The following is a 27,622-nucleotide window of genomic DNA, read 5'->3' as shown; positions in this document are numbered from 1 at the left end:
TCTCATTAATTTCTTTCAAAAATGGTTTTCATTTTTAGTATACTTGTATTTTTATGCTTTTCCAGATTATTTGCAATGACTAGAACCTCCAGTACATGCATAGGAATGAATCATAGGCTTCCTTTCTCATTCCACATCTCAGAGGAAAGCACAGTCACTCACTATTAAGCATAATATTGGTTGTTCATTTTCAGTAGATGCCTTATTTAGCAGGTTAGTAATTGTATTCTTATGTTGCTGAATGTTTTTATAAAAATAAGTGTTAGGTTTTTGTCAAATACTGTTTCTGTATCTACTGAGAGTATGGTTTTTCTATTTTTGTTTAAATGTTAATTTACATTAGTTCATTTTTGAATGTTAAAACAATATTCATTGCTTGTATGAACTCCTTTTGATAATGATATATAATTTTATATATTGGATTTGATTTTAGGATGTTGAAATTATGAAGTGAAGGAGAGTAAAGGACAATTTTAGCAGTGAATTCAAATAACTTTATAAATAAAGTCCATTATTAGAATTAGCATTTCACATCTAATGGTTAGAGACAGTTTCACAAAATACTTAGTTTCTTGGTCAGAGAACTTTATGAAATTCTAATAGGAATCTCTCTTACACAGAGTGAACATTAGCATACTGAAGAACCTATGCAGACCTACAATTAAAAAAGAAAACCCTTAATTATGAAATACTTTATTTGTATAGCATATTTTAATATCCCACAGCTTTAATGATCCCAGAAACATATTGAAAAATACCTTCTGATATGTGACAGGTATAAGTAAATAAAATGATAAGGAAAGAAACACAAAACTGAAAGATACCTAAATTGACTTAAGCTAACAATCTACATAGCAGATACTTCTATAATAGCGCAGAAAAAGGTGAAAGAGCTTCTGCTTAGAAAATGAAAATCTGTGTAAAATTCTCATGTTGAATGTAAACTAAGAATAATGAGTAAAAACTGGTTTTTTTGGTGAAGTACCTAGTATGTTTCCACATGTCATTAGTTTCCTAAAGCTGTTCTCTTGTCCTACTAATCCTCAAATAAATAAAGTAGAAACATTTTAATATGTAAAATACATTTATTAGGTATTTAGTCTTCCAGGTTTTAAATCCAGTGTTTCACAGATCTCCATCATCTACAACTGTAAGGCCATGCTCGGGCCAATGCTTGTTACAAAGAGGTTGATGAATTTGATATTTATTTAGTGACTAATGTACGTGTGCCTGTGACAAGAACATTAAAGAATTATTGCTACACATTAGGTATAAGGTTAATGATTAGAAAATATATTAGACATTTTAGTAATTAATTTCAGGCAAAATAAAGCTGCCCAAAGAAGGAACTGCCTGAGTTGAGTTTTAAATGAATAGGCAAAATTAACAAAGTTTTAACGAGCCTGGGAATGTAATCTTTGGGATGAAAGAACACATCAAAATACTTAGAAACATAGTGCAGCATCTTACAAGTAATTTCAAGTTAAAGTTGGCGCATAGAGAATCAGTACCAAAAGATTGTGATAAAAATATAGATAGGGGTCAGTTCCAAAAAAAAAATGTAAAGTTACAACTTTTGTGATACTTTATCCTATTCTTGCCTGAGAGCTAAATTGGGTTTCAAGCAGTAAAGAGAGAGAGAAGTTCACTACTTTACGAAAATACATCACCTTGAGAGGAGAGGACATAACACCAAGAAGGCCACTTACAACAAGCTATTGCAGCAAGTGTCTCAAGTTACTTTCTCTTTAAAGGACAAAATACCGGACACCCACAGATTAAGGAGGAAAGGTTTACTTAAACATAATTTATAGAGGTTTCAGTCCATAACTGGCTAGCTTCAAGGCAGGGCAGCGCAGCAGAGGAGAAAAAGCTCATGGCATGGTGTGCAGGAAGCAGTAAGCAGGTATTGAAGAGAGGAGCAGAAATATATACCATTCCAAGTCACACCCATAGTGACCCACCTCTTTCCACCAGGCTTCACCTCCCAACATCATACTCAGCTATAAACCCAGTAGTGAACTAATCCAATATCACATAACCTTGATCCAGTCACCTCCTCAAAGCATCACCTCTGAGCACATGAGGCTTTTGGGAGACATCTAGATATAAAACATAACAAGACAAGACAGGATAAAATCTACCAGCAAGGTCCTTTTGCCCATCCTCTTACCAGTATTCAAGTCAGCTACCCACTTTTGGAAATGTCCTGTGACCTGTATCCTTACTTTGATCCTGTATAATAGCTACTTTTTCTAAATTCTCTGTCACTTACATATTTGGGTATGTTCCAGGACTCGTTTTGTTTCTAAATCTATACTTTCTACCCAGATCATCCCCTACAGTTTGATCGCTTTGAATACTAGCCTTGTGTGATTACTCTGAAATTTGTGTCTCCACCGTAGGAAATCTGTCCTTCCTGCTGAAGTAAACCTATCTAACTGCTCACCTGGCATTTCCACCTGAGTAGAAGATTTTATTTTTCATGAAACCTATAAAACCTTTTTTATGCATTTACATTTGATGTAATTCTCCTCAGTTGTTTTAGCCTCACAATTTTGAGACTGTTGAATCTTTATCATCCTTTATGTGAGAACTCTAAATCCCTCATATTTGTATGGATTATATTTACCTATATTCCCCATACTGGAAATTAAAACAAAAATTTAAATACACACTGATTTGTTCACAAATAGGTATAAAACCATTGTATGTTTACATAGAATATTTTAAAAAGAGAAATAGCTATCAAAAATTAAAAGGAGACATTGATTTACATCTTTAAAAATTCTGATGTTCATCCTCTTAGAAGCAGCTTCTGCACTGAATCTGTTATTATTTGTATTATTTTGGTAGAAGTATATAAAACCTCTTGCCTTATGTGTAGTTGGAAAAGGAGTATTTTAATAGCATTTCATGTCATTGTGGATACTTTTGTTTGATAGTACACAAAACTTGGCAGATGATAGATTCCTAAATGTTAACTGCAATGTGGATTGTCAAATCTGATTGATGAAATTTCTGTGTTCAAATCCAGTGGTCTGATGTGCCCTTTCAATAAATCTTTTTACTCCTATATGATTATAAAACATGCATTGGTCATCTGGAAGTTTTTAATAGACAGTGGTCAGATCTTAATAGGGATCATTTCTTTATACCATGTAAAATTTTATTAATTTCACCAGAAAAGTCTTTACATATCAAGAAGATATCATGGTCACAGTGATGATGCAAGCTTTCTGAAATTCTGACTTTCACTGAAGTGTATCTTTGTCATAAATAATATCATAATAATGCATGTCATTTTATTGGAAAACTTTGTTTTCCCACTGAAGTTTAAAATGTGTTTAAAATGTAGTTTTCCATTTTATCATTTCATCAAGAACTTCTTTCTTCCTTTTCTCCTTCTATCTCCCTCCCTTTCTTTTCTTTACTTTTTCATTAGGAATCAAACCCAGGGACTAACACATACTAGGCAACTGTTCTACCATAGAACTATTATCCACAGTTATTTTTAAATGCAACTTTATTTTATTAAAAGTGTGTAACAAAGAATATAGTGTTTAGTACAGTTTGAGATTACTGCATTGATTCAAACTAAAGCACAAGCGGTTTTATAAATAATGGTAACATTATTACAAAGTTAACTTTGATTCTAAAGGCCACACATAAAAGTCTTAAAGATCTTCCTCAGCCTCTTAGGCATGCCTTTCCCAGAAGTCTACTCATCACACTTTGAGAATAATTGTTCCTGTCAAAAAATCTAAAAAGGCCACATGTGGTAGAGTGCACCTCTTAATCTTAGCTCCAGAAAGGCTCAAGCAGAAATAATGCCAGGAGGTCTAGATCAGCCTATAGTGAGACCATGTCTCAAAAACCAAAACCAAGAACTTCCGGGAGAACATGGCGGACAGATAACAGCAACTACCGGAGGCTCTCTGAAAGACTCGGCTCAGAAGCCAGGAATGGTGCGGACTATGGAGACATAAGCAGGTGGAGATATGCTCTGCTGACTCAGGAATGAACTGGGCTGAGAGAAACCAACTTGGAATGCAGTCCTGGTGCTAAAACAGGAACAGAAAAGCCTCGGTGTGGAGGCTGGACCCCGCGCCATTGTAAGCCGCAATTTGGGTTTCCCGCCGCGCGGCGGCTGGCTGCCTCTACAGTGGCTCGGCAAGGGGAGAGACACGCAGAAGCTCTGAGAACGGCAATCTGCGAACGGCAGGGAGGCGTGCACTGACTTGTGGTGAGGTGAGTGAGAGAAACTGACACTCTACCACAGTTTGACTCCAGCAGAGGACTTTCTGGGCCTGAGCAGTCCTGCGGGAGCAGGGCACGGTGGCGACTCCAGCCACACATCCCCCTCTCGGGCTGGATTGGTGAAAAGTGCCTGGCCTGCGTGACGCTGCCCTCGGACCTGGTAGGCTGTCCCAACCCAGATCCCAGAGCCTGACGGTGGCCGGGAGGGGAGACGCGTAGGCTGCCTGGTCCGTAACTCCCTGGTGCGCAGCGGTGAGCGGGAACACCTAACTGGTGCAATTCGATCAGGCTGTGGCTGACTGGGAGAGAAGCTGGGCCTCTTATATAAGCTTGCATATATAAGGAACAGAGAAGAAGAGGCAGCAACAAGAAAGGCTCCTCGGCCCCCAATTCTGAGAAACAGGCAATAGCAGACACCACACCAATACACATAAAGCGCCATATAGAGAGCCTCATAGACCAATTCAGGAATGAAGTTATCAACGACCTGAAGCTAGAAGTATGCAGAATAGTTAGAGAAATGCTAAGTACCACCCAAGAAAAAACAGGTGGTGGAATGGAAGAACAGAAAAAAAGGGGAGAATTGTTTGATGGAGAAAACAGAGAAAGCATAGAATACGTGAAGCAGGTTCAAAGGGACTACCAAGATACTAAGAAGTCTATCAAAGACTGGCATAACAGCTTGAAAGAAACTAAGGACAGACTATCTGAACTGGAGGGCAGACTTGTAATATGGGAGAATGAAATGAAAAACTTCTTAAAAATAACAAAGAAACAAACAGCAATAATACAAAGACAAGAAGATGATAAGAGGATCCATAACTTAAGGATTAAGAACATAAAAGAAGGAAGTAGGGACACAAACAAGTGAACTACAAAAGCTACTCACAGAAATAATCCAGGAGAATTTTCCTAATTTAGCAAAAGGTAAAAATACTCAGATGTATGAGGCATACAGGACCCCAGCTACCTACAACCCAAACAGAGCTACACCCAGGCATATAATAATAAAAATTCCAGAAATTCAATACAAGAACAGAATATTAAAAGCTGTCAGAGACAAGAAACAGACCACTTACAAGGGAACACCCATCACAATTACAGCAGATTTCTCTGCACAAACCATCAAATCACGAAGAGCGTGGGGGGAAATAATTCAAGCTTTGAAAGATAATAATCTCCAGCCAAGATTGAGATATCCTGCACAACTGTCCCTGGAAATTGATGGAAAAACAAGGTGCTTCCAGGATAAAGAGGAACTGGGGGAATTTGCAACCACCAATTCAACTCTACAGAGAGTATTGCAGGATATTCTAAAAAAAGAAAAATACAAAGAATCCAGAAATAATGGCAGAGAGGCCACAACGAATGGAGCAGAGAACAAAATGAAGAAGACAAACTGACAGCTACTGACAGAAAAAGAGCTCAACAGAAATGAGGCAGAGAAGATTGGATGATAGGAACAGCTATTTTGGAGAAAATGACATCTTAATAGGTAATACTGATTTAGTATCATCTTGTTTTGAAGTCTCATCTAGCTTTTGTCCTTCTGTCTCCAATGGTCTAAATAGGCTGTATCTTATTGGATTTTATTATGTACGATAGTATAAGCAAAAACCTTTTAAAGACAAGGAGATTATACAGAAACCATTGTTCATTTTCTGTTAGTCGATTCTAAATACTCTGTAATGCTGTCATTCTCTTGAATGGTTTTACATTGTTTTGATATACTTAATGCTACAGTATACGAAGTTGTACTCAAGGATTTCAAGGAAAGAGACAATATGGTAACTACTTTTAGGTCAGGATTATCTGGTGGTCAAACACTATTCTGCTTAAATGGTTATGTTTTGATCTGTGCTGTTTTGTTGTTATGCCCTCTTTTATCTCAATCTCCACTCCATTATTTACTTTTTTATTTTTATCCTTTTAATTAAAGGAAAAAAAATAGCAGGATATATTATAGTAACCCACTTTGACTTTCCATTACCTCGATTTAAAGCCCTATATTACTCTCACCATCTGGTTTTTAACTGATGTTCCCCTATTCTGTTTTGCTGGATAGTATCAGGTTCGAAAATTTAGGCATCAGCTGTGAATATAATGAGATTCATTATAACGCCCATTCTCGTTGACTTTTATCTACTTTTGAAGACTTACAATGTCTCCAATGTTTTGGTTTTGTCGGTTTTATTCTTTACTGTTTTGTTCAATTGTATTATAACTAACGATACAGGCAATTCTATTAGAGATAGCGGGAGGCATTATGGTAACCATTGTTGATCACCTTGTATTATGTTTTCACATTATCTATTATGTCCACCCTTTTGACTTGACCGATTCTGTTCTGTTATGTCACATTTGGTTTTACTCTCTTCCAAAAAAGTAATAAGAACCGAGGGAGCAATGAAACCCAAAATGTGTAATAGTCATTGTACAAAACAGAGGAAAAGAAAGTGCTCTAAACTATATAACTGCATGTATATTTAAGTGTATAAGATAGAAAATGATATCACAGAGTTTTATTGGATCATTGAACAGAACTGTTTGCAGTATCATTGATGGAATGTTCACTTTACAAGCTTTAATTTTGTGACTTGAACAATTATTTCTAAGATGACAATATGTAATCCATTAACTAGTGATTTCCTACTGTTCATTTTTTTTCTGTAAATCTGTATAACTTGTACCCTTTCCCTGCTTTTTTTTTCTTTTCTCCTTAAATAAAATTAAAAAAAAAAAAAAACCAAAACCAAAAATATCTAAAGTGCATCTTTATTTTTCCTTTTTTCTTAATTCAGCTCATCTTCAATTACTGTTTGTTTGATTTCCAAAACATGTCTCTATTTTTCCTGTTTCTCCAATACCACTAACACAATAAGCTATCATTATCTTTCTCCTTGACAGTTCCTTAACTGTTAGTCTATTTTTTCACCATTGTCTCCATAGTGTTGTTTTAAAAATATAAATCAAATCATGACACTCTCATTTCTCTTAGAATAAAATCCAAATTCTTTGCCAAATATTCCAGGGTTCTGTAGTTAATCTTCTGCCTGTGTCTCCCACATTAGCCCAGCCCACACCCTCTCTCTGACTACTTTCCATGCCTGCTGAACTCCCTTGGTTCTTGAAACCTGGTTAATGCTTTCTTGCACCAGAACGTTTGAATTTGCTCTCCTTTAAGTCCATAAACGTTGAATGATGGGCTCAGATTCAGGCCTACTATATTCATTTTCTCCCTGAAGTATCTTTTTCCATCACTCCCTTTATCTTTCACATCATCACTCCATTGTTTCTGCATAGAAACTATAACAATTTGTTAGAGTGCAAGTTTTAGAGTTGCTTATAATAAGACTTTTGGATTGTGAGTGACTAAGTATGGTTGGTGATGAAAAAGAACAGAAAATGATTTTAGCTTGGGAAACACCACCATTGGAAGTAGCTAAAAGAGGGGAAATAAAAACTGTGTGTCTGGCACTTGACATTTACCGTGTTTCATCACTGCTATAAAAACCAGTTATGAGGATATTGAGTCCCTAAAATTCACATAGTAAATATTGCTTGATGAATGTCTTCCAGTGGGGAGGAAAAACCAAACCAAACCAACCAAACAAAAAAACCCTGTGTATCAGAAAGGGCAAAGAAAAGGATGGGAATGGTATTGGCAAACCTAACTCTGAATTATTAGGAGAAATGCTATATTTTAAAAGTCTTACAATAGCTTACACTTATCAAGTAGAATCTTCCTTTGCCAAGGAAGTGTCTTATAATTCTTAAAATTCTGTTTCTAATAGGTAAAACTCTTTAATGTTATTGAAAACAGTGTTATGTATATCATAGTGGTCTCAAATTTTTCAGACACCATAGATATTTTCACATATATCCATAAACTAGTGAATATTCAAATAAAAAAATTCTCCCTTTTGTGGCTACTAACAGAAAGTAAAGTACAGAACTATGAATCTGAATTGTGAATAGACACAAACCATTTAGTTTTAAAAACTCAATTCTGCCAGTTAGCTGATTTTTATGTTCTTGATTTTTTATGACTCTGATAAGGTAATTAAGCAAAAATATATTAAGTATTATAAAATAATTTATCCAACAACACTGTTGGATAACCATCTCAACTTTAAAGCTGGAATAATATTGCAGCACCATATCCTAAATAAAAATCATACTTTTCCTAGTTTCCATATTTATCAGATTTCTAAAAGAAATACCTGACATGGTTATTAACAAACTAATCATGCTATGCATTTTTCTTCACATTATGTGAATGAAACAACTACAGTTACTGTCAAAATCTTAGTTAAAATAAGAAATTTTGCCCTGTATCTATAGATGTTCTTAGTGAATTTCATCTTTAAAAATTTAATATTTTAGAGCAGGTTGTGGCGGGCACATGCTTGTAATCCCAGCTCTTGGGAGGCTGATACAGAAGGACCAGCCTAGATTATATAGCCAGACCATATTTCAAAAGGCCTCCAAATAAATAAACAAATAAATAGCTGAAAGTGATCTAAACTAAAACAATATACATTTTAACCACCAACTCAGTTATTGACAAATTACAGAATACAGGTTTAAAACTTACACAGTAGAATTAAAGAGAAAAGGTGATTCTTTAAAAACATTTATGAGAAAAAATCATTTAGTACATTTTAATTGTGATAATTTTTATCAAAAACTTCATTTTCACTAGCTATTAGATAAAAATTGTTTAGCTAAAGAAAAATACTTCATTCTACAAGAAAAATTTTTTAACAAAAAGTAGAAACTTTAATCTCATAGTTGTCCACATTTATCTCCTAACAAAGCTTAAAATAAACCTAATTTGACAAAACAAAGGGCACCTATAAATTCTGTTCATTAAAGACTTTTCTATTCACCAATATGTGATACTGAGTTTCTTGATACAGTATGAAATCTTAAATATGAAATTGCGCGTATAGATCCAAAAAGAATTTCAGATAGTTTTGAGATTTTTTTAGATTTTTCAGAACTCTAAAGATTTAAAGTATAGTTGTAAAAATTTGTTTCCTTTTCTCGAAACATTTCTCTTCAATCTTTGAAATTATTCATAAGATTGTCAGTATGCCACGTACACATGAAACATTAATTTATGAGAATATTAGTAAGATGTACTTCATTGATCCAGACCCTTCTGGTTTATGACAGCAGAACAGAAAGAAGAAAAAAAAAGTACTAAAATAGCAACACTAACTTGACCCAAAAGGAAGTTTGTTGAGTTGGCTATATGTATATACATGTGATACCTAAAAAATGAAAGAATGTAATGGAAATTTTAGGGTGGATACTTGGCAAAGTCTGAACACTCAAATACAGAACTAAATATTTTCCTTGGCCCCATGCCATTTAGCAGGAGTATTCCTAACCTCACCCTTCAGTCTCTATTTAACTGAGTCATCCAGTATTTCCCATAAGCAAGTGACATCTGTGAAGATGAAGTGCTTAGAGCCAAACAGTTCCTTATGTTTTTTAATATGAAGGATAAGTTTTTAAGAGCTACTAAGAAAAGTGTATGATATTTAAATAAAGAGGATGAACGTCCTAGTTTCAGCATTTATAGTTAGAAATACTAGCCTAGCACTAAGTTTGATTTGTGAAATCATTCTCTGCTTAAAGTGAACAAGATCCTTTGAAGAAATGGGTGCTTCTAGGGTCAGTGCTGGGAAAGTATAAACTTCATATGAAACATCTGGTTATATCAGAAGACAGAAAAGAAGAGTGAGTGGTCCTCAAAAGGATACAGAAGCCAACTTGAATAGGTTCCCATTTTGGACAGTTTGTAAGCGTGAGATTATGGTGCATTGAACACATGAGCCCATAAAGACATAAATTAAATAAATTCTGGGAAAGAGGAATAATTCGCTTATTAAAGAATAGCACCATCTCGGTTTGTTGGTGCCTACCTGTGTGTTCTCTGAGAGGCTGAGGCAAGTGGATTGAAAGTTTGAGCACAGCCTGGGCGGTTTAGTAACAAAAGGAGATCCTGTATGTGTTTTTTTTTTTCTTTTTCTTTTTTCTTTTTAAAAGAGTATTGTGGATGTAGTTCAGTAAGAATGTCCTGAGGGCACGCGCGCACACAGACAGTGATTGGGTTTCCATAAGTAAAAACAAATTACTGATTTTGCCTTACATTGTACAAAAAATTTATTTCAGTTGGATTGTAAATCTAAATATGAAAGAAAAAGCAGTAGAACATGTTAGAAAATAGTATAAGAACAAGGAAATGATTTATAATAGTACACAAAGCATTTATTATAATGAAGATCACATAGAGTACATTGTGATTTCATTAATTAATTGAAAAACATCAAAAAATAGATTACAGAGTGGAAGAAGATACTTCTACTTCAAAAAAAGTGACCCATGTGCAGAATACTTTTATTGCTTTTAAAGTGTATAATGAAATTTGCCTTGGTTAGTCACCTTAATTTTATTTAAAGAGATCTTAATTTTTCACTCATAAGATTTCAGTTATAAAATAACTTGTACTGAATCTGGAGACACTTGGAGTTTAGTAGAATCTTTGCAAAAATACTTTCAAGATCCTACTTTTTTGTGATGTTCCTGATATGTAATGGATCTTTAAATATGTTTACTGAATTAATGGACGAATGATTCATTATTACAGTGCACACATAGAAGACAGTACTCTCATGTAAGGACTGGCCTTTTAACTGTAAATCTAAAACTCATAGTAAGCATTTCAACCAGATAAAAGTATTTAGTGCCATCATTTTTAGAATAAGAAGGTAAAGTACATTTGAAGATGTCAAATATTGAGCATGATTATAGGAAGCTTAACATTGTTTTATTTTGTCAAATGTGCAAGATATAGGAACATATCATTATAAAGCAGAATGGAGAGGAGAGACTTTTTGTCTCAAGAAGTAGAATTTTGTGAGCATACAATGCTGCTTTGGAGAAGTGAAAATGGTTGAGAGAAAATATTTGTGAGCTAAACAGAGCTAGGGTTTAGCAAATGGCACGAAAAGAGTAGGGGTTATGTTAATAATTTTTGACATTATGTAAGTCATTTGAAAGTTTGTGCTAGGTATATGACAAGTGACATGAATTAGTAATTATTAAATTTCAACTTTACATTTTTGCAGAGTTTTAAAGTTTCTGTTGCTTCCCACAATGGATGAACAATCACAAGGAATGCAAGGGCCACCTATTCCTCAGTTCCAGCCACAGGTAATTCATTTTGCTTAAAGAGTCATAAGTATGTGAATCCGTATCAAATATGTATGAGTAGTAGTACATTAATGGTTCTTCTAGGAAATAAAGTGGCTTAAAATGCTGATTTAAAATTATTTTTTAAGTTTTTGTCAGAATTGTTTTAAAACATTTTATAATTCTTAGTACCGCACACGAAAACAAAAGTGCAGCTTTAACTTTTAACTATTTGAATGACATGCTGGATTTCAAGGTTATTACAGTACAGTAGTAGGTGTAGAGAAGGAAAGAGGGAGGGAAAAGGATATGCCAAGATTTTTGAAGAGCCTGTATATTTTGTACCTGCATGTGCTTTGGTGGCCTGGTTTTTCACTTGCCCACATTATTGCTTTATTAGTTCTGCTTTTCTTCTTCTCTGACTAGAAATGTCATGTCTCCTGTTACTTGGCTCCTTGTGAAGTAAAACGTGTTTGAGTAACAGACGTATACACAGTATTACAACTTACTTAGTAACCTGAGTTTGTTAATGCTTATGTAAAGCTCAATATGTAATGAAATGTTTAAAGTAATTGTCCCTGAGCAGGGCCAGACCCTCCTGTTTATTGTTGTTGCTCGCTCATAAAGACTTTCTTCGCTTGGTATTTAAATCCTTCTACAGTAAGTTTCTAATACTTTCTGCTGGCTTTGTCCCACTTTTGCTTGGACTGTATTTCTAAAAGTGTTTGAGGAACTGATCTTTTGCAAGAGATCTGTAGCAAAATAGTTTTGATGATGGGGTAAACACTTATTTATGAAAGTATCTCTTCAGAACCTTTCTAATACCAATGACTTTTGTAATGCTTAAGAGAGATACACAGGGTATTTTGTTTCAGACTTTTTCATCTGTGGAATATTTTTCTTTTAGTGCATGTATTGATATCCCCAAGAAGCACAGTTCAGAAAGTATTGACTACAAAAAACTAGACAGTCTTTTCTGTTTCTATGATACTGTTCATTTTGTGTTTTTCATATTTGACTCTTAATTTTTAAAATCTTCGTCATCCTTCCAGAACTACTTAAAATGTTGTTTGTGCCATAAGGCTTTATCTGGTCTTCTGAATTTGCTGGCTTCTCTTCAAAGAGTAACTCCATGGTTCTTCTTTGATTCTTTCTTTTCAGTACCTCTGGTGCCTTTAAGACATGCTTATGTGAATATTTTCTTTATCTCTTCTATTAGCTTAAAGTTTTCAAGAGAGAAAAGACTATGTGTTGTCCAGGATGCCATGTATTACTTCACTTTCTTGCATGTAGTAGAGGCTGAATAAGAATATATAACTGAGACTAACCAGGAACTCCTTAAAATTAAAATGTTTGAATCATCCCTTAAGTGCACTTTTACATTGTGCTTCTTTGTTTACTTAACCTGAATTCTTTGAATTGAAGAATAAAAATTCTACTTAAGAGTAACACCAATATTTTAATTCCAAGAGTATTTGTTTCTTAAATCTAACTCTGTATTTTGTAAAATTATCATAAATCATTCTCAAGATTATAATAATCTCAAGATTATAATAACTACACATAATTATCTTAACACTAATTTCCCACATGCACACATTATTGTTTTACATTATATTTTGTCTAGTGAAGATAAAGAACAGTTCTAAAAATTAGGTAGTTCATGTTATGATTTTGAAATTCACAGCTGTGAATAGCCCTGTGTTTCAAAGAGAAAAACACAAATACTTTCATTTTTGCCTCCTACTGACTCACCAACCAGGAAAGGTCGGAGAAGCACTAGGAGGCAAAAATGAAAGTAATGTTTTCTTATGAGACACTAGGCTGTCACACAGTATAAATTTCAAAATTATAGAAATGGTTCTGCATTTCTTTTCACACTGTTCCTTTCGTTTATGCCTCCTGCTGCTGCTCTTGTGTAGGTGGACCTCTTTCCCTGTTGGAAATAGGCAAGTGTCATTCCAAGCTCGAGCTGCCTTGTGGCAAGGGGAGGAAGGGAAAAGAATTTTTTTTCCTCTGGCTGCCTTCAGACTGATGGTGTGAGACAGTGAAAGAAAGATTATCTGACAGGAGCTCATAGAAGTTATTGCTTATTAAGTCTTTGAAAAATGTTACCACTCTCTGTAGCATTATTTTAAAAGACTGGGAAAGGACAGCCCCTGCTCAGGGTTGACAACCTTCTTTTTGTTTTGTTCTACACCATTGGCCTGAATAATGGGGCTGATATGGCAACATGGTTAGTCCAGTGACTTCCTCCACTTTTATTATGCTAATGTAAGTCTGACCATAAACAGAGAACTAAGAAAATCAGCTTTTTAGGTGTCAAGTACCAATTCACTGTTACAATGATAAATGATATATATATTCTTGCATATGCCTTCTTTTTCTTGTTATGAAATGATACTCTAACCCCATAATGTGTAATGTGTGGTCTCATTTTTTAATGCAGCGTGAGTTCCTTTTTTAAAGTTTTAGATATGAAATTTATGTATTTTTATTAGTGTTTTTACATTACCGTCATTCTTTTTAACTGAGGGAAACCATTTATTTTATATTTTAAATCAACTTTCCTTTCCTTTCTTCCTTCTTTCTTGTTTCCTTTCACTGAAGTCTAGAGGATACTGAAAGAATATTTTGAGTAGATTCATTTTTATACATTTTTATTGCCTTTAGACCCTTATGAAACAGTAGGCTTGAATTTTTAAATTTAGATTGTATAAAGGGTGATGTTAGAAATAGTAAATACTTTTAATGTAAGACTAATTTTCAACTTACAACATTTACATTATCCTGGAAATTTATATTTTCTGTGATTTTAATTTGTGGCTGTTGAATAAAGAGAGCTAAATACTTCACTTTTATCATAAAGTTAAATAATTATAAAATAATTATAATCAGTACGATCTAAGAATTTTAAGGAAAATTAGTTTTAATTATAACGATACTTAGAAGTTTAGGTTATGATTTTCACTTTCATTTTGTTAAGTCTGAAGGTAGTGTAATACTTCAGTTGGCTCTGAAAAGAGATGATGTCTCATATGTATAGATAGGAAAATAGTTTTTATAGCTTTGAAAGTATGAGAATCTTGTGTTTTTAATTAGTAAGGTAGACTGACCATACCTTTAAACATTCTTGGTAATACAAGCTATCATCATTTATAATTTTGAATCCTTATGATGTAAGGGTGAAAAATGAAATGCAGGGTGTCTGCCTACCTCATAGTACATTCAGGAACATAATAAGCGTTCTTTGTGGGCCAGGAGAAAGGTAGCCCATGGTAGATTCTTTCAGTGGGTAAGACTTTTAGATATGATCACTATGTTACTTTCTCTCTAGTTTATGTTCCACTTTGAGAAACAAGAGTCACTTAGCTTACATCTTTTTGATAAACTGATTTTGCAAAAATATTTGTCACATGGCATTGAGTAGTGCTTCTGTTTCTGAAAGCTTTCATAGACATTTAGATGCTGTATTCACTGATTATAGATGTAGGAGAATGAACAGTGTCAGTTTTGAAGAAAGAAGTTTCTTTCATAGTTTTAAACTCATAGTCTTGAAACTTAGTCAAGCCTGATACTTCTCAGCAATCCTATCATTAGCCCATTCACTTCTCACTCTCCTCACTCCCAATCTCCTACTTTATATCTTTTGTCCTTGAGTCCCAGCATATCCTCCTTCAACCTTTCTCAGCTGGTACTTGTACTTCTTATTTTAATGAAAAAATTAAAGACATCAGATGAAAACTTCCATAGACTCATGCTATCCACATTCTCCTCCCAAATCTGTCCTCATGCAGTGTGCTTCTCTTGTTATCCAATGAATAACATGGATTCCTCTCAAAGGCCATCCATTTCAGGAGCACTCTACCCGGTCTATGTGCCTACTCAGTTGCATTACCATACTATTGTGCCACTATTTTTCCAATCTTATAAAAAGGGAGAAGTACTCCCCACTGGCCTTTGAAGTCCCTCTTCCCTCCAGCTGTTAGCTTGCTTCTCTATATTCTAAAATTCCTTAAGTTATGTATTTCTCCTTTTAAGTTTATTCTGAGCAAGCATTCTTCTCCACTGTGATACCTGTGATGCTTCTGTCAAGATTTTGTTACCTTATGTTGCTCTGTTCTGTGGTCAGTTCTCGGGCCTCATCTTTTGTCAGCTGCTTCGGATGAAGCTAATTGTGCTCTCTTCTTTGAAGCCTTTTCTTTTGGCCCCCAAGAATCTTGTTTTTCTTTTGTTTTACTAGTCCCTCTTCTGATTTCCTATCAACTTTTGAATCTCTTATAAGTGGAACACACAAGCTCAAAGACTTTTTCTGTAGAAATCTGTACTGGTTAATACTCAGTTATCTCAAGCTGGACTTCTTCCTCTTCCAGACTGGCATACAGTTTGCCTTCTTCATATCAAATTTACCTGTCTTAACTCTAGTGTGTCTGAAACTAAACTAAATATTTCCCCCTAACTGTTCTACCCAGTGTCTTCTCTGAGTTAAGCCCTTCCTTTCTGTTGGGGAGACTAAACTTCTTAGAGCCATCCCTAATCTCTTTCTGTTTCTCTCAACTCATTTAATGTATCAGAAGTGCAGTCTGTGTCTTTAGAATGTGTTTAGAATTTTAACATTACTTACTTCCTCCATTGATATGGCCTGGTCAGTTACTTTAATTTTTCATTTGTGATATTCTCAGTAGCTTTTTCTTTTTTAAAAAAATTGTTTTTCAAAAAAAAAGATTATTTTTTGGTATATTTTAGGTATATGTATTGATCACATTCATCATAGGGAGTTTGTACTTGTACATAATGCAGCATGATTTTTTTTGTCACATTCCCTTAACCTCTCTTCATTCCCTCTTTATAAAACCTTTGTTTTCATTTTATTGTTATTTTCTCAGTTTTTCTTTTCCCTTTCTTCCTTTCCCCATCTCCCTCCATAGTTCTCTTGCCCATTGGAACATTTCTTTCCTGTTTTTCTATATCTAAAATACATTTTATTTGGGTCCATATTACTTTTTGTTTCTCACACCAGAGAAACCAGTTGGTATTTGGAATATGTGAGTATACTTTATTTCACTTAAAAGTATGGTCTTAAGGCTCATACATTTTCCTAAAAATGTGTCAAAGTTTATTCTTTATGACAGAGTGGTATGCTGCTTTTAATTTTTTTGGGAAGACCCAGAGAAGGACTAGCTGGGTTAAATGAACTTCGAGTTTTACTTTTTTTGAGGAACCTGCACACTGATTTCCATAGTGGTCCTACCAGTCTACACCCCAGAAATGGAGAAGAGTTCCTCTTCCCCCACAGCTTTGCCAGCATTTGTTTTTGGTTGATTTCTTGATGATACCATTCTTTTGGGAGTGAGAAAGAATCTCAGTGTTGTTTTAATTTGCATGTCTTGGATGACCAGTGATGCTGAACATTTTTTCATGTATTTATTTGCCATTTGTATTTACTGAGAAGTATGTATTCTTTTCAGATACCCATTTTTGGATTGGGTCTTTGAATTTGAGGGATCTGATTCTTTTGAGTTATGTACTCTACCTAGTAATCCTTTGTCTAAGGAACAGTGGCAAAAATTTTTTCCCACATTGTGGGTTTTCTCTTCTTTTTTTGGTGGTTTCTCTTGCTTTATGAAAGCTTTTTAATAAAATGAGGCCCCAATGGTTAATTCTTTGTGATAGTTTTTGTACAATTGGAGTTTTGTTCGTAAAGTCTTTGCCTACATCAGTGTCTTCAAGAGTTCTACCCATTCTATTTTCTAGCAGACTTAGTGTTTCTATTTTAATATTTAGATCTTGGATCTATTTTGATTTTAGTTTAGTGCCTGGTGATAGACATGGTCTAGTTTTAGTCTTTGGTATGTAGAAAGTCAGTTTTTCCAGACCATTTATTTAAGAGGCTAATTTTCTTCCAGGGAATGTGTTTGGCATCTTCATCAAAGATAAGATGGCTAGGTGTGTCTGCAGTTGACTCTGCATCTTTTAATCTGTTCCATTGGTCCTCAGATCTAGTATATGTGTATGTACATATGTATTTATTTATTTGCCTGTACTAGGCTGTTTTTATCACCGTAGTTTCATAGTATAATTTCAAGTCAGGGATTGTGATGCCCCCTGTTTTGCATTTATTACTTAGAATTGCTTTTGCTATTGTAGGTCTTGTCTTATTCCAAATGAATTTTAGGATTGTTTTCCCTAATTCTATGTGCTATGCTCTTGGAATTTTGATCAGGATTCCGTTAAATCTGTGTATGGCCATTTTCACCATATTGGTTCTTCTACCCAAGAGCAAGAGCTATCTTCTTTCCATTTTCTGACATCCTTTTTAGTCTCCTTTTCATAGTACTATAGTTTTCAATGTAAAGATCATTTACTTCCATTGTTAGATTTATTCTTAGGTACTTCAATTTTTTTCGGGTGTTCTATTGGGAAAGGTGGTGTTTCCCTAGTTTCTCTCTCAGTATTATTTGTGTGTACAAAGGCTATTGACTCTTGAGTGTTAACTTTACAACACTACTGAATTTGGTTTTTAAATCTAGAAGTCTTTGGTGGAGTTTTTGGGGTCTTTTGTGTAGAGTATATATCACTCATGAACAATAATTTCACTTCTTCCTTTCTTATCCTTATTCATTTTATTTCTTCCTGTTGTCTAATTGCTCAGGATAATGTTATCAGAACTATATTGAATAAGAGTGCTGACAGTAAACATCCATAGTCAGCTCTGTACACATGGAAATAAATTTCGATATAATCATAGTTGCAACAGTTTTTCTGCATTCAAGGGGAGTCGTTCAAATTGTCTCCTACACTTTTTCTCCCATACGTGTATTTGGTAAGGGCCAGCAGCTCAGAACAGCAACTTTCTCCATCCATAATGTCTCTTTCAGACTACTACTCCCTTTTCTTATGGATAGAAACATTCAGCCTTGTGGTACCTGGCAAAAGAATTTTTACCTTTTTGCTTTTATCCTCCAGCCTCTTCATACCCCTCACAGTAGTTGAAAATTGAACTTCCTTGCTTGCTTTTATTTTTCATCCTGGGTAGTGCTACTGTGATGACCAGTACTAATTATTGTATTAGAATACACCAGCCCTGTGCTTAGCATTTCTAATATATTGTATCATTAACAGTAACAGACAGTATGGAAGGCGGTATTTTTCAGACTTTGCAAAAGAAGAGACTAAGCTGAAACTAATTAATTAACAGTATATTGTGGCCCTGGGATTTCTGAATCTAAGCTATTTTGTTGCTTTCAGAAACAAAGCTTCTAAAGCATTTTTTTGGGGCCAGGCTTATCTCCTCAATTAGTATGACTCTTGATGTTTTTGCATATAAGTTGCAGTCTTCAAAAGGAAATTTATTATGTTTTGCCAAAGGTAGTAGGTTGGTTTGTAATTATTTCTACCTTTCATCTTGCCCAGGCTTGAAACAAGGGAATCTTGCACCTCATGTTTTGGTGACTTCCATGTTGTCTTGATAATATTCCCTAAACAGGTATTGAAACTCTTAATTATTTGCATTCTGACTATAACCTCTAGGTTAGATTGTTATTATGATGGCAATGATTACTCTAGCAGCTTTGGCTCCGGTCTTCTTACCTCTCATTTCACCATGCCTAATCATTTCACACTACATTGCGGCAAGTTATTTTTCTGAACTGTACATTTTATCATTTCTTGCTTTATTCTGTCTAGCTTCTTACTGCTTAAGAGTAATTCTCTGAATTTTATCTAACTAAAAGATTTGCGTTATCTGGCTGTTTTTTACTTGCTGGTTGTATCTTGATGTCACTCCCTGTTTTAAACTCAGTTTCAGGCAAATCTTAATTGTAGTACACTTTCTTTTATCTCTGGTAAGGTGATGGTCCAGGTGATATTCAAGAAGATTTAGTCACAAATGGAACGTAATGAGCCTAGAGTTGCATTATAATTTTTATTTTTTAAATTTTTACAGGGTTTATTAATTACAAAAGTTGTTTGATGATAGAGATCCTGGCAAAAATACTATAGTAGAAGTAATATAATTCAAAAGACAATAAAAAGATTGCTCTGAGAAAAATGCTGATTATGTGTAGTTCTTTACACTACTATGCCTGTGTTCTGTATTTTCTTTTGTGTGTATTTTATATCAGTATCAAATGGTAGGTAAGGGGTAACCAACGAATCATTTTTGAGTGACTAGGTAGCCTCTAGCCAAAAGTTAGTTAATTTCTGCTTCTTCAGCTAAATATTGATCAAATTATGTGAATTTCACTTAATTTAGTGTTATAGGAAAAGGACATGGAAATAAAAAAATACTAACAAAGCTGTCAAATGAGAAATGATTTTCAAATATTTATGTTTGAGTTATCTTTGAACTTGGATTGTTCATATTTATGTGTTTAGGAGTTACAATTTCTCATATTTTATGTAAAATAGCTTGAGGAATTTTGATGATACTGAAACAAATGAGAACACAGTGATGATTCTCTTGTCCAGTGTCCTGGAATTTCTTTTGAACAGTTCATTCAGAATACCAGGAGGGAAGATGAAGTTGATGTTAATCAAGTGAAATACAGTTTTAATAATCATAATGATGAAATTGTTTTAGAGGGTGAATTTGCTATTTCAGAATAATCCAAATAGCTATATATATATATTGTTGAATTAGGTTCTTTTCTTGACCAAAATGAGATATGTTCTTAAATGAAACCAAAAATTTTTATGTGGTTTACAAAATCACTGTATTATAGTTCTAAATGTGTAGTTTCAGACATTCTCTCAGTGGTGGAAGCCTTTTTTAAAGTAGGACTACAGCCGTCTGAGTAGCTGCTTTGAAGAGCATTGAATGTATGCACTTCTTGGTTAGAAACTAATGATACTGTTTTACATTTAGTATATCTTTATACTTTCTCCTCCTATTATTATTACATGAATATTACTATCTCGTTATATGATTATGGTTATTTTTCATACGACTTTCTTACTATTCATAAAACAAAAATTCAGATGTAGGTAAACACTTCTGAAATGTGGTTAATGTTTAGTTGTGTGTCTGTTTTTGTTAAGTCTCATTCATTGTTAGGCATCCAAGGAAATACAAGAGGAGTCTTTAGCAGAGTTGTGATAGCGTATGCATTAGAAGTTAAGTAAAGTACCTAGAATTATTTTACCCTGACACAAACTTTTAAAGCCAGCTAATGAGGAATATAGAACAATGAAGTGGATTGCCCAAATTCAGTGAGTAAGATAATAAAAAATGCTGAGGTTGGTTTTCTATGGCATAACAACTTTATGAGGAAGAATATGTATAAGAGCTGGAAGGAGATGGAAGGATGCAGTTTTGGTTAAAATCTGAGCTCTGATTGCCTAGGGTATAGCTTTGGTTCTCATACTTCCTAGTCCTGTTATCGAAGTCAAGTCTCTGAACAAGCCTCAGTTTTCTCATCAATAAATAAGAGTAAAAATTTTTACTTTATGGAGTTGATATGGTGCTTTCTTATAGTATGTATGAATGGTCTACAACTTTACCTATTTTTTCCATTTCATATTATTTCCTTTATTACATTTTTATTAATCTACTTTTTCCCCAAACAGCTTCTTCTGTAGACTTGTTCATCCCTGGAAATGGCATCATTATTCATGAAAGCGCTCAACCCCAAAATTTGAGTCATCCTTGATTCTCTCTGGCCCTTAATCCTCAGATTCAGCACATTGGTAAATCTCTTGATTCTGTCTTTCATCCTATCTTCTCAGCATCTTGCTTTAACTTTTCAGGTCAACTCAGTTGCCTTCCTTATAGCTGTGTAGTTCTCCACTGCAGCTGTCCAAATTTCCAGCTTCCACTGTGGCTCTTGTCATCCTCCTAGCCTTCTCTATGCAGCACCACCAGTTGTGTTTGGAAAATGTGTATCAGAACAGAATATAGGGCTTCCTTGCTTGAAACATGAACTTCTTACTTCTGCTGTCAAAGCACAGTGTGATTCTGTCAGGATTTACCTATTAACCTCATATCTTAACATTCTTCCTTGATCACTGCATCCTAGCCACTATGTTCTTGACGTTCTTTTTGCTATTCTTTAAACATATCAGGCTCATTCCTTTTTTAAGACATTTTCCCCAACCATTGTGTTTATTATGGCTGCTCTTTACTTTCTTTTTTGTCTTGAATATCAACATAAACATTAAATCCTAAACTAGATCTCCCTAAACTACCCCCTCCAGAATACTATCCATTCTTTTTCTCTGTGGACCTATTTTATTTCTCTATGTAGTACAAAAATAAGCAGAATGAATGTTAGATATCATTGTGTGTTGTTTATTGTCTTCTCTGTCTTTGTGATATGTCTATTTGTTATTTAACTCGCCCATTAATATTCCTAGGATAAATGAATAAATTTTTAAAGATACTATTTCTGTCTTTATCTTGCTCATGATAACCTAGGAAAGACAATTATTATATTTAGTTGTATGATTTAGAGATAGTAATTATTATGCTGGGTAATATAACTAATGGTTAAATGTTACAAACACCAGAGTCTTAATAAATATTTAATTTATATTTGGTTATACTTGCTCACCCATTTTTCTTGTGCTACAAATTTCTTCTATTTGATAAGGGTCTAGTTGTACTGATGAATATTGTAAAAGTCTGACACTTGAGATACTTTAGGAATAGTTTAATTTTAACATAAAGCCATTTTAGGGAGATCTTTTTTCAAACGAGAAGAAGCACACATAATGTTTTGCTGGCACACAATTTTTTTTAATTTTTAGTTTTCAGTGGGGTCTGTAGAAAAAATCTACAATGCAGTTACATTAGATATTGTCAGAAAGGATATTCTGGTTTGCATAGTTTTGTGATTTTTTTTTTTTATCTAAAGATAAAAGATCCTTCGTAGTATGAACCTCATTTCTAAATATAATTGAAGAACATTGAAATTTTGGGGATGGCAACAAGATGGCAGATTGATAAGTAGCCAGGCAAAGAACCTCTCTGAGAGAAACAGCTGAGATGCTAGAATTTAACACCATGGAAAAGACCAGATGAAAGGAGAGGGATTCTCAGGACCCAGGGAGAAACTAAGGAAAAAGAAAAAGAAAAGAAAAGAAAAATGTGGACCAAGACTGAAGCGAGATGCGCTCTTGCTGGGAGCTGGTCCGACTCGTGGTCACGCGGAAGTTGGGAGTTGAGGAGCCCAAGGACCTTGGTGGGAGGACATATTGCAACGGACAGTGGAGCCAGCATGGAGATCTGCACTGGCCCATAGTGAGTGCTCGGAATTTGGCCCTCCCGTGGGAGGGGATGACTGGCTGGCCAACATCTTGGAATCAGGCAGGACGGGCCTGAACTCAGAACCATAGTGGCTTCAGTTGGCCACTCCTGGCGCTGAACAGATTGGTGGGAATGGCTTAGACTGGGTCCTGCCCCTGTGTGGGACCCAATATCCAGGGACGGAGTTGCCCCTGAAGCTGTCCTGAACTGATTGCATCTGTGTGGCACACACTAACATGGTGAAGACTCCCAATAGTTGACTGGCTTGTAAGAGAGGGACCAGCCTGCACTGCCCCTGCTTGTACCTCAGTGGTTGACAGCAAACTTGAGAGGGCAACAATCCCTAGCCAGCATGCTTCAAAGTAACCGTAACCAATACAGAAAGGGACTGGGACCTCCACTATACGTCTGTCTGGAAGAAACCAGAAACATGACAAGAGAAAAAAACAAAACAAAAAAAGCCTCCAGCTGCCAACCCAGGAAATATGGTTCTAGGAGAGGTAAACACAGAAGAGATTGAGGGCTACAGTTTTGGAAGTAGCATCAGCTAACATTAAGAAATGCCTTCGTGACATACAGAGAAACTCAAAACAAATACTAATACAAGTAAGGCAGGATATAAGAAGGTTATTAAAAGAAATGTGAAGTACCTCTCAAGAAGACACACACGGGAGAATGGAGGAGCACAGAAGAAGGAGGGAAACCTTTGATGAAGAATATTTTAAAAAATCTAGAAATACATGAAACAGATTCAAAGAGATTACCAGGAAATTAAAAACTCCATTGAAAGCTGGCAAAACTGCTTGAAAGAAATTGAAGATAGACTATCAAAACCTGAAGACAGGTTTGCAATGTGTGATCACAAAAGGAAAGATCTCTTAAAAATAACAAGGAAATAGGAAGTAACATTACAAAGGATAGAAGATGACAAGAGGATCCGTAACTTAAGAGTAAAAATTGTGAGTGAAGAAACAGGGGTAAACACAAATGAAATACAAAGACTATTCACAGAAATAATTAAGGAAATCTTCCCAAGCAAAGGAAAAGGAAATGATACTCAGATTTATGAGGCATACAGAACTCCAGCCAGCTACAACCAAAACAGAACTACACTCAGACATAGAATAATAAAGATCCTAGAACCTCAACACAAGAACATAATATTAAAAGCTGTCAGAGAAAAGAAACAGATCACCTAAAAGGAAAACTCATCAAAATCACGACAGACTTCTTGACACAAACCATCAAATCAAGAAGAGCTTGGAGTGAAGTATTCCAAGCCCTGAAAGAAAATAACCTCAAACCCAGATTGGTGGAAAAACAAGATGCTGACATGACAAAGAGGAAGTGTGGGAGTTCGTGACCACCATTCCAACCCTACAAAAATACTGAAGGAATGAGAGAGAGAGAGAGAGAGAGAGAGAGAGAGAAAACAACACCAGAATTTCAGGAACTGTGCCAGAGAGGCCTGAATGAACAGGGCAGACATTGGAATGAAGGAGAAAAGTAGACAACTAACGGCAGAAAAATAGCATAACAGAGATGAGGCAGAGAAGGTTATAATCTAACATAGATGGCCTTGATACACTAACAAAAAAGAAACACAGGCAGAGTAAATCAGGGGATAGGGTCCATCAAGATGCTCTGTATAGGAAATTTAATCAACCTGAAAGAGGATTTATGGATTGAAAGTTAACGATGAGAAAATAATGCTCTATATGATGGGGAGCCAGAGAGAAATAGGGACAGTTCATCCAGCAGCTGCAGTTAGGTTGGAAAGACATGACACTTTTCTGCAGTGGAGAACTACTCAGCTATAAGGAAGAAAAACCTTGAGGCTTTTGTCGGTAAAGGAATACAATTTTAAGATCAAGTTCATGGTTAAAAAGGTTCAGAACCACTTACGCAGATAGTGGGTTGCTCCCCTAATCTAAAAACTAAAGGAGTTAGTGGGATCCAAAACTTACAGTGCACCCTGTGAAAGTGAAAGGGGAGGAATTGTCTAAAAAAGCACCGTAGAGGACATTGTTAATAATGTATCAGGATTTAAAATCCACATTGTTCTCATTGCTCTGTTTAGTTTGATTATATTCTATTCCAGTCTGTCTACTCGTACTAGATTTGAGGGCACAGACAGCTATTCAAAAAATAGAAGGATACACTATGGTAACCGTCTTTAATTTCCTATTAACTTATTCTGGAGCCCTGTATTACTTACATTGTCTTGTTATGACTGATCTTATTTGAATCTCGTTTGTTATATCGCTATCTTGTCTTGACTGATTTTATTTGAATCTGTTACGTTTGATAGTATCAAATCTGAGAATATAGGCAACTACTCTGAAGATGTTAAGATTCACTAGGATACCCATCCTGGTTTGACTATTACCTGCTTTTGAAGTCCTAGAATTTCTCCAATGTTTTGTTTTTATGGATATTGTTCTGTAGTTCTATGTTCAATTATGCCTGTTGATATAGACAGTTCTATTGAAGATAACCAGAGACATCATAGTAATTAGTGTAGATCACCTTGTATTGTAGTTATAATCACATGCTGTGTCCATCCTTTTGTTTTGAATGACTCTGTTTTGTTTCCTTTCTCATTTGGTTTTGTTCTTTTAAAAGTAAAAGAAAAAAAGAAATTTTGGAGAAATTTAACATTATTAATACAGAATATAAGCTAATCTATTAACTGAAATGATAAAATGAAAATTACCAGGAAGAGATAAATTTTCAGTAACAATGAAAACCCTGTAAATAGTGTTAAATATTGTAATTAATACTGGGTTGTATATTAGATCATTGATAACAATACCTCTAGGAATTACCAGGACTTAATTTCCTCTCTGGGGAGTCTTCTGAGTCCATGCTGTGACTTTCTAATTTCCCTTGAGAGAATTATCACCACAATGTTTTCCTAAATTAACTTACTGCTCAGTAAATGTCCTTGCTTTCAAATTTTCAAGTAAATTAAATTAATTAGTCCTGGGAAATTATTAATTGTTTAAGAGGTCTGCACCTATGAGAATTAGCCAGGGACACACAGAATGAATTTTATTTTGAAATGGTAAGTATGAATGAGAAGGAAACACAGTTAACAGAGACAGACAGGTAGAAGTTAATTCCAATTACTGTAGTTCATAGAACCTGGTGTTATGTGATTAGAGTACATTCAGATCAACGAGATTTATTCATAAAAACATTTTAGGTATTTAAGCATTTAAGGTATTATATAAAGCTTCATTCACTTTAGCATTTCTTAGTTAATGTTTATGCTTTGATTTATATTTTATATTTCTGGTGTCTCAGAATCATTTTTTTAAATATGGACTGTTATTTTGTATAGATCCAGATATCTCAAAAGTTTCAACTTAATAATTTATTACAAAAATGTGATACACTACTAACATCAGTTTTTTATGTTCATTAAAAGATTATGGATATTTAATAATTAGTAATTAAAAATAAAGTAATATTCAAAAACATATGTTGGAATGTTATCCAGATTACTTACATTTTTGAGACTTCTTCCAAAAATATGTGTGTAGAAATGCAGTACTTATAAAGAATGTGCAGACTTTAGTAATTTTAGAAGATACTATGTAGCTTTATACTCTCTCTGTTTTCATTTCATGACAAGCATAGAATTTCAAACTCACTGGTTTGTGGGCCATAAACTATTCTATTGTCCACTTTGTGATTTTTTACTTTGTGTGTTTCAATCAGATAACCTAATTGCTCCCGATTATGATTTTGTGTGATAAATGTTCTCCTTTAGAAATTACTAAAAGATCTTTGGGTACGACTACAGTAATTGGTACTGTTACCAAGAAATCTTGTAACCAAGGGGTTAGGCTCCTTTTATTCATGAATTGAGAAAATAATCTACATGGTAAGTGGTGTGTATCCCAGTTCCAATATAGAGCCCAGGCCTGGCTTGAAGCTTTGGTCATTAAGTTTAGCAATAGAAACAGACTTCAAATGTGGCCCAGAGAAACAAAGACTAGAAAAGAAAATTAAGGTAGACACCAAGAAAGAAGTTTACTCTTGAAAATTAAAGTACATAGTAGAGGACCAACAAACACAAGAGCCCGCTCCCGAGAATGAGGGCTGGAAAGTTGCCCCTGCTGACACTGTCAGGGAAGGAAAAGGCTTTAATGTTACTGAGCACCTGAGGTGCTTTATCCTCTGTGCTTCATATTTATTATCTTACCTGGACACTGTTCTGCAGGACTACAAAACAGGTTTGCCTAAATTATGCAGCTCAGAAGGATATTGAGACCTAGAATTTGAGCCCAGGCCTTGTAGACCAGTGCTAGGACCCATGCCTTTTCTATTGAGCTCTGTGGGAATGCACTGGATTCTTTTGTGAAAACTATTTTTAGGTAAATTCTTTGAATTAGATACTTGTTGGGAGGCTGCTATATATAGGCAGAAACAATTGGCTTGCAGCTCCATATTCTTTCCATTACACTGTTAAACAGATTACGTCTAATGAAGTGTCTAATGCTGCTTCTCTACCAGATTGTAATTACAGAATACCCATAATAATTTTCAATCAGTATGTATTTTAGAACTTTTTACACTTAATAGGACCTATCAGATATATTGACATAGTTTGTAAATATTTTATTGTCTGCTTCATGAGATTTAGGTACAAAGATTAAAAGAAATACTTGGTCTCTAGCTTTTAGAAACTTAGTGCATAGAAGTAGAAATATATATGTATAAACAATTTAAAAAAATCAGTATGATATGGCACCTAGCACAGGACTGGAGTTTGTAGGACTCTTTAGAGAATTGAATGACTGATGTCAGTTGAGATGGGAACTACCTGAATGGGCTGTAGAAAATGATTGCTTAGAAATGCTAACAGAGAAGTCAAATCTCAAAGATGAGTTATATCAAAAA

General features: G+C 34.7%; 1 protein-coding gene across 5 annotated transcripts in view; it reads left to right on the top strand.

Annotated features, from left to right (window-relative positions):
• The window catches only part of Nek7 (NIMA related kinase 7), a 154,358-nt gene that overhangs the window by 43,628 nt on the left and 83,108 nt on the right, over window positions 1–27,622 (top strand). For 4 of the 5 annotated variants that reach the window (XR_010044358.1, XR_010044356.1, XR_010044357.1 and 1 more), the window contains exons 2-3: window positions 11,403–11,487; window positions 18,880–18,952. Coding sequence is in view for 2 of the 5 variants with exons in the window: in XM_063239660.1 (XP_063095730.1) it covers window positions 11,435–11,487; window positions 18,880–18,952 (126 nt within the window). In the remaining 3 variants the exon portion in view is untranslated. The remainder of the gene's footprint in view (window positions 1–11,402; window positions 11,488–18,879; window positions 18,953–27,622) is intronic. The other variant, XM_063239661.1, reaches the window with a different exon arrangement.

This window comes from Cavia porcellus, unplaced genomic scaffold, assembly GCF_034190915.1.
Source record: "Cavia porcellus strain 051 isolate PalLab524CR breed Dunkin Hartley unplaced genomic scaffold, mCavPor4.1 scaffold_29, whole genome shotgun sequence".
Taxonomy (NCBI): domain Eukaryota; kingdom Metazoa; phylum Chordata; class Mammalia; order Rodentia; family Caviidae; genus Cavia; species Cavia porcellus.
The sequence above is the reverse complement of the archived record's forward strand: the minus strand, read 5'-3'. Positions and strand labels throughout refer to the sequence as shown.